Source organism: Anoplophora glabripennis, unplaced genomic scaffold, assembly GCF_000390285.2.
Source record: "Anoplophora glabripennis isolate ALB-LARVAE unplaced genomic scaffold, Agla_2.0 scaffold2087, whole genome shotgun sequence".
NCBI classification, from domain to species: Eukaryota; Metazoa; Arthropoda; class Insecta; order Coleoptera; family Cerambycidae; genus Anoplophora; species Anoplophora glabripennis.
This window is the reverse complement of record NW_019418178.1, coordinates 1-8,282: the sequence shown is the minus strand read 5'-3', so window position 1 is coordinate 8,282 and position 8,282 is coordinate 1. Positions and strand designations below refer to the sequence as shown.

General features: G+C 30.1%; 1 protein-coding gene across 1 annotated transcript in view; it reads right to left on the bottom strand.

Annotated features, from left to right (window-relative positions):
* LOC108916479 (probable ATP-dependent RNA helicase DDX47) overlaps positions 1 to 7,618 on the bottom strand; it is a gene marked incomplete at its 5' end in the record, with an annotated part of 13,594 nt that extends 5,976 nt beyond the window's left edge. Inside the window, 2 exon segments of the mRNA XM_018722741.2 lie at positions 4,603 to 4,731; positions 7,486 to 7,618. Of these exon segments, the coding sequence (XP_018578257.2) occupies positions 4,603 to 4,731; positions 7,486 to 7,618 (262 nt within the window).
* Between the last annotated feature and the right edge of the window lie 664 nt (positions 7,619 to 8,282).

Below are 8,282 nucleotides of genomic sequence, written 5' to 3'. Positions count from 1 at the left end.
ATGTAAAGTTAAACTTTGAGCCATCGCAAAGAATTATGGAACTTATTTAACCATGCACAAAAAATATTACAATGTGCCACTACTTGTGAAGTTTGACATTTGTTGTCTAAACTTCTATTTTTCACAGCCTATCAAATTTTGTTCATATCATTTTTAGGCAACGTTATTTTCTGGAATATCTCGTAATATTTTTTTCAGAAAATTCTTCACAAATAATTGGATTATGGTTGTAGAATCCAGTGGCTTTTTGAATAAAAAAATTATAAATGTAATTATTTTTGTCTAAGAAGGTAATATTTGTAAGTTTTGGCATAATAACCACGAAATAATAATAATTTGACGAACTTGTTGTTTATTTTATGTATACTGGTTTTTATAGTTCTTATTAATAATTATTATTAAACAAATGTTTGTTATTTAATTTGGTTTCCCTTTGGGTTCTATTCGGTTTTTATAAAATAATAGGTTCACCGACAACAGCAAACACTGGTGATGCCGATATTGTCATAACTTTTATATAGGCAAACTTTTTTTCGCAAAAATTGGTACAAATGCATTTGAGGGGTTCCTAAATGTAGTGGTGTAGTCAGATTTTTTATAAAAAAATCGCTAACAAAATTTTGCAATTTTTTACTTCAAAAAAATTCGTAATAGGCCTAATAGTTTAGATTTAAATTTACCTAGAGAAAGTATCCGACGCTGCCTAAAAAAAAATTTCATAAAACCCTATAAACCTAAGTTTCTTCACACTCATGAACCAGGCGATAATAAGAAACGAATGGAGTTTTGTCTCTGGGCACAGGGACAATATCTCAATTACCGATATTTTTTTTTAAATATCTTATTCAGCGATTAGGCCACATTCACGACGAATGAAATTGTATCATCACAGAACTCGCGGTGTTGGGTTTCAGAAAATCCAGAGTGGATAACTAATTGCCGAAGACAACATAGTCGGAAAGTTTGGTGTGGGATACTTAACGAGAGAATCATTGGTCCGTTCTTCTTTGAAGGGAATATGAACGGCGAACAATTTCTACATTTCCTTCAGAACGAATTTTTTAATGCACTCGATAATCTTCCATTACAAGAAAAAGTAAATCTACATTTTCAGTTGGATGGATGTCCAATACACAATGCGAGACATGTCAGGGAGTGGCTTAATGAGAATTTCCCCAATCATTGGATAGGTCGAAACAGTCCATGAATTCATTGGCCACCCCGATCTCCGGACCTTACTCCACTTGATTTTTTTCTGTGGGGCTTTATTAAGTCCAAAGTTTATAAGACACGGCCAAATAACCGGGAAGCGTGTGAGTAGAATAACGCGCATCAATTACGAAATGTTGTAAAAAATATAAAAAAACGTTATAAAAAATGTATAGAATTAAACGGAGGATTAGTGGAAGCTACAAAAATTTAAATTTAAAGACGTGATTAGTGTAAATCAATTTGATAGACTCCTTTTTCATTTTTAAAAATGTAATTTTTTGATCAATACTTTTCTTTATCAATTGTTGTTTATAATAGAGTAATTGTTGTTTATTTTGTGTATACTGGTTTTTATGATTCTTATTAATAATTATTAAACCAGTGTTTGTTATTTAATTTTGTTTCCCTTTGGGTTCTATTCGGTTTTTATAAAAGAATAGGTTCACCGACAACGGCAAACACTGGTGATGCCCATATTGTCATAACTTTTTTAGGGGCAAACTTTTTTTCGCAAAAATTGGTACAAATGCATTTGACGGGGTTCCAAAATCCCGTGGTGTAGTCAGATTTTTTATAAAAAAATCGCTAACAAAATTTTACCATTTTTCACTTAAAAAAAAATTCGTAGTAGGCCTTGAAAATCAAAATTTCGTCTTCAAATTTTGCATTAAGATAGAACTTTTGGAGATCTATCTTAAAAAAAAAAAAACGGTTCAAATCGGTCCATAAACAACTTTTGTACGCTAGTGTTTCCATTCTTAATGGGTCACCCTGTATATGTAGGACATTTACATATTCGCTCACTATATTACATCTAATGTGAATTATATTTTTACCCTTAGTGAAATAATTCTGTTGATAATACTTCAGTGAACATTGAAAGCTACCCTCTAATTTGTAAGTACAGGCTGTCTAGAGAAGGCAGGGTTGCTATTTATTTAAAAAATATATATAAATATAAAATTAGCAATACTAGTAAAAATATTGGCCTTTGGATATCTGCGACTATTAATAATATTTTTGTATTTGATGTATATAAACTTTTTTTCTCTATTAGAGTAACAAATGAGTTATTGTACTTTCTCACACTAATGGGATACCACACACTCTTGTAAACTTTTTTATTGTAGATTTTTCGAGAAAAAGTTATTCTTGATAAAAAGTTTTACTTATCTTGAGACGCCATGGGCAGTAATCAAATATGTAATAAAACATACAGGGCATCCAAACAATTTCAAAATATGGAAGTTTCTCTAAGCAAAGGTCCTTTAATTTTTGTTTTCATTAAAAACTGTATTTAACAGTTGTTCGAGAACTTAAAAAATGCTTAAATACGGGGTTTAGTTAGAAAAGAACAATAATCATATTTTGCAAATAAAAAGTCACGATTTTTAATTATCTTACTTAAAGCAGACAGAAATTTAAAAAATAAGTAAACTTTTATTTTAAATTTAATACAATATAAAAATATGTAGCTTAGTAGAACAATTTCTGGGATGGGCCACGTCGGTTTAGATTTCTTCAAGAGACATATCGCTCTCTTGCTCGGAAGTAACTCTGAGTTTTTGAGTTTTCGAAAAGAGCAATATGTCTCTCGAAAGGTCAAGAAACCTAAACCAACAACATGACAACCAGTCTGGAAATTGTTCTACCATTAACTGCCACGGTAGCCTGCAAACCAAATAAAAGTAGCTTTTCCAATTAAAAAATAGAAACAACAAATTAGAACTGGAATTAATAACATCAACGAAGCAAGTCCTATTCAACTTGTAAACATCCAAATAATATACATTTTTCTAATCTTTTTTAAATTCCTTGTACACAGACGAGATTATTTCTTCGTTATGGTGCCAACAGCTTCCTGAATTTTTTGCTTAAGTAAATCAATGTTATCGTCAAAATCATTTGAATACACTTTTTGTTTTAGGTATCCCCAAAAGAAATAAACTAATGGGGACAAGTTGGGTGACCATGCAGGCTAAGGTATTGGTCCATAGCACCCAATCCACTTGTTCGGGAAGTGAACGTCAAGCCAGTTTCTCACTAGACGTGTGATCTGTCTTGTTGAAATATTAGTTTTCTTCTGAACTCTAAATTTTCGCTATCTAGTTCTGCCAAAACAAAATTATTGGGAATATCCAAATACGAATTTTGATTAAGATTTTCTTTCAAAAAGTAAGGACCAATTATTTTATGCTACATTATGCCACACCAGACATTTACTTTTTTAAATTTTTTACTATTAGTTATCAATCGAAAATTTAGATTATCTTTAACCCAGCATTAGTTGTGAATGTTGATTCGTCAGTAAATAAAATATTGTGATGAAAGAATCTGTTTTCAATCACTTTTTTTGTCCATTGTTAAACAAAAATCCAAAGATGACCATCATCTCCATCAAGCAATTTATGATTAAACACTCATGTGAATTCATAGATTTTGTTGTACCTATACAGAAATTTTTTGAATATAAGATCTGCTAATATCTATGTTTTCTGACCTTTTCCTGAGTGACATCTTTGGATTGTCTTGTACAGAGTCCATAACTACAACAGCAGCGGCAATGTTATTTTTGAATTCTTTTTTATCTTTTTAATATTCTTTACATCACCAGTGGTAACGAATTTTAAAATTAGCTTACGAACTGCTCTACGAGTTACAGTTACATATGAATACTTTTCATTAAAAATTTGTATTGCATATCTTCAAAGAAACATTATATATTCCATAATATTTCACAAGATCAAATATGTTGTCTTTGACATTTATAAGGATATATCCATGGTAATTATATAGTAAGTATATTAGATGGTTAAAAATTGTGGCACCTTTTTATTTACAAAATGTGATTATTGTTCTTTTCTGACTAAAACCCGTATTTAAGCATTTCTCTAGTTCTCAAACAACATTGTTAAATACAGTTTTTAAAGAAAATAAAAATTAAAGGCACTTTGCTTAGGGAAAATTTCATATTTTGAAATTTTTTGGATGCCTTGTATGTTTTATTACATATTTGATTACTGCCCACGGCTTTCCAAGATAAGCAAAACTCTCAACTCTCAACTTTTTCGTGAAAAATTAATAAAATAGTCTACAAGAGTGCAGTACCCCATCCAGACACACACACATATATGTTACATATTTCTCTATATTCAAATGTATGTTTGGTCAGTCGGTATTGTTTAATCATTTGGAAAAACTTAACGAATTAATTTTGTTGAAAATGTATTCCCTAATGGGAAAATTTTCAAGCACTCTAAATACTTGTTAGAATTGCACTTACAGCTTAGAAAGCCATTATTTAAAATTGATATTGTAGACAAATATAAGTATCAGTCGATTTCTATAAATTATATCAACTATCACTCTACAAAGTAATTAATTTTATACCATTTTTGCTATTCTTTGGGCTTCTGCGACTCTTTCCTGTAAAACCATTACCTCTTCTTCCTCAGTTTTATAAAGCGGAAGTTGTTTGTCAATTAATTGCTCTATCCTCTGATATAATTCCACATCGTACTAAAAATTAAGATATTATCTAATTACTTAGTTGTTACATTTTTAATTACTTTTATTTATTTGTGTATTTCTGTCACTTTTTTTTAAATAAATTGCCCTTTATGCCAAAAGGGACATTTAGAGGTTGATTTGATAAATTTTTGTGTTTTGTGAACCTGCGAATATAATATAAAAACATGTTATGTTGTTACAGTGCTTACACAGAGAGCCAGAATAATTATCCATGTGGCTCCATATTGATTTTTTATTCCACATATCTGTCTTTGTTACGTGCATTAAAATTATGAGCGCAGGCGAGGGAGGGAGGGAATTTTCATTTCTAACAATGACAATTTATTTAGGTTATGTTACAACAAAATCGAATAGGTGACAAATTGTATAATACATATAAAAATGGTCTCAACATGGAAATAAAAATAATATGTAAATTGTTTTATGATGGATGTATTCTAGGGGCAACAATAAAATCGTAATAAAATTGTGAATGTGACTGTGATTTGCAGAGTATGTCATTAGTTACAAACTAGTGACTGATTAGCTTCTAATACAAAAGTTTTGATATATTGTTTAAAGATGCACTATCCGATAATTAATTATTTATTTAATTTTGTAATCGCATAAAGCACGTAATAATTTCATAGCATATTCAGGGTGAATGTTTGATACATTGTATCGATCCCATATTTTTGAAAAATCTGAATGTGCAGATTCTATAGCTTGATCGCTGTAATAAGTTAATCCTCTGTTTTTTCCCAAACAAAAATCTTTAACATGGAAAAAAAATTGGATGGACTTTGGGGGTTACAACTATATCAAAGTTCATATAACTTTTCCTGAATTCATCAATATGAATTTTCATCAAGTTCCAATAATAACAGCTGTTATTCAATTTTCTGAAACAATCAACAAACTTAGCACAATTTAAACGCTTGAAATTAGCTAAAATGTCGACATTTTTAAGCAATGTTTAGCAAGCATTTCCTGCAAATGTTGGACTTCCATAAGAACACTGGTGCTGAACGTTGCATTTATTTTTACATTTAAAAATATATTTTTCTTATAGATAACATTATGTTTGAGAGCCAACCTTATCATTTTTTAATGGTTAGTAGGTTAGTAAAAAAACTGACTCAAGACCACAAATGTAATTTCTCTCATTGATTTTGAATACAAATATGAATATATCTATTGTGTTTCATATTATTTTGTGAGTGCAAATTAAAATAAAAAATTAGTAAGGAATACGAGTTTTTTTCTGGAACTCGTTAAAAATTTAGTAAATATTCGGACTCCACCTAAAATTACTTGCCGACCCCTGTTCTATACAATTGAATGATTAATTTTGCTATAAATTATGTTTGTACCATTATAATAAATCTACTTTTTATTTTGTGTATATAAAAGAATAAAACATTTAATATACATGGTGTCCTGTTCATGTTTAAAAAAAACTTGTGTGCATGTTCCTCATGGTAAAATAAAGGGGGTAGTTCATGTAACGTTTTGTTCTTAGACGCCCTGTTTTCGAGATACAGTGTTGAAGTTGTTACTTTCCAAATGGTTTTCCTTAATTATCTTTAAATCGGCTAAAGATAAAACTGTCAAAATTTGAACACAGGTAAACATCAACTGTGCGTTAAGAATAATGTGCAAACGGTTTCTTTCTGAAAAGCAGTGTCGCCGATACAGGTAATTGGAGGGGTACAATCGAAAAAAAAATATTTTAAGTCAAAATTTATTACAATTCTAAATGGTTCAAACTCTAAAGCATACTAAAAAAAGGTATACTTGTCGAAATTCGGTAGGATCTACCATTTTCGAGAAAAATGAAGTTGCATTTTTTTTGCTCACATAATGCGGCATAACAAAATATTAAATTGAAAGAGGACTTTACCATTGAATGAGCTGAAGACATTTAGCTACCAACAGTATTTGCATTTAAGACTATAATTTTAATTTCGTACGTATTACATGAAACAGTTAAAATGTAAAACATTTTATTAACTAAAAAAAAAATTGAAATTACCTATATCGGCGACACTGCTTTTCCGAAAGAAACTGTTTGCACATTATTCTTAGCAGTTGATGTTTACTCGTGTACAAATTTTGACATTTTTATCTTTAACCGATTTAAAGATAGTTAAGGAAAACTACTTGGAAAGTAACAACTTCAACATTCTGTATCTCGAAAACACGGCGTCTAAGAAAAAAACTTTATATGAACTACCCTTATTATTTTTCCATGAGGAACTTGCACACAAGTTTTTTTGAAACATGAACGGGACACCCTGTATATACTGACAAAATAGTTTTCACTTTGTTAAAATAACATTTTCTTTTTGATTTTTGAACTAAAATTTTTATAGTTACCTACCTACATGAAAAATATCAAATTTCTTATTTTGCCATCGGAAAAAAGCGCCACGCCAAATATTTTGGTTCAGGGCTTAAAATGATGTTCAAGTATAGGATAAGGGGTAGTGTACCCTCCTGAAATGTACTTTTGTAAAAAAAAAACGCTGAAATAGGTCTACTTTAGAATTTGATTTTCTTTACAATTTTTGCAGAGAAAAAGAATAATTTTTATCCTGGAGTTAGAAATACTTTACATAATATCGGCGATAGATAATAAACAAATAAAAAATTGTATAGAAACAGATTTCTTGAAAAAACTGTTTTTGGGGATAAACTTTAAGTTGATTGATGTAGACTGATTTATCATCTCGACACCTGTATAAACAATGCAAATATTACCTGTGTCACAAAAGTAATTGCCTTTCCAGATCTGCCAGCCCTTGCTGTTCTTCCCACTCTGTGTATATAATCCTTGCTATGTGTAGGAATATCAAAATTTATGACAATATCTACGTGGGGGATGTCTAAACCTCTGCAATAAATGTTAACCCTTAATATATGTCTGGTATAAACATGGATAATTAGAAATATATTTGTTGAAATTACAATGAAATCAATGTTATTTTATGTCAATATACAAGATTTCCTAAAAATAGCATCAATTAAACATATTTTTTTGTCGTTAATACATATAATTAGACCATTAAGTTGTCCGATTACTGGAAGTGTCCGACTATTGGAAGTAATCCAAAATATCAGAGTATGGCATTTAAAAACACAATTTGATTAGGCTATAGAGTTTAATAGGGTACGTACTATACTTTTAAAATTAAGTAAAATAATAATATGTATTATTTGTACGTACTGTTCTCATGTTTTAATTTTACTGTAAATGAAAAAACTTATCTATTGTGGGGTGGAGTGCAATGAACTTGCTTTTGTCCGATTACCGAGCGATCGCCTATCAAAACCATCCGACTATAGAGCTGACCATTCCCACACGAAAAGCGTTCAAAACATCCGATTACTGGAAATGTCGGACTATTGAATGTCAGATTAAAATGTTATGTTAATGTGGAAATATTTTTTATCGACCAACAAAAAAGGAAGAGAACCTAGTCCTTCCCTAACCCTAGAATATTGTCTTGTCTTTGTTTTGTGAAGGTGGCAAGGTTGACGACAGTTTTTTAATTTGT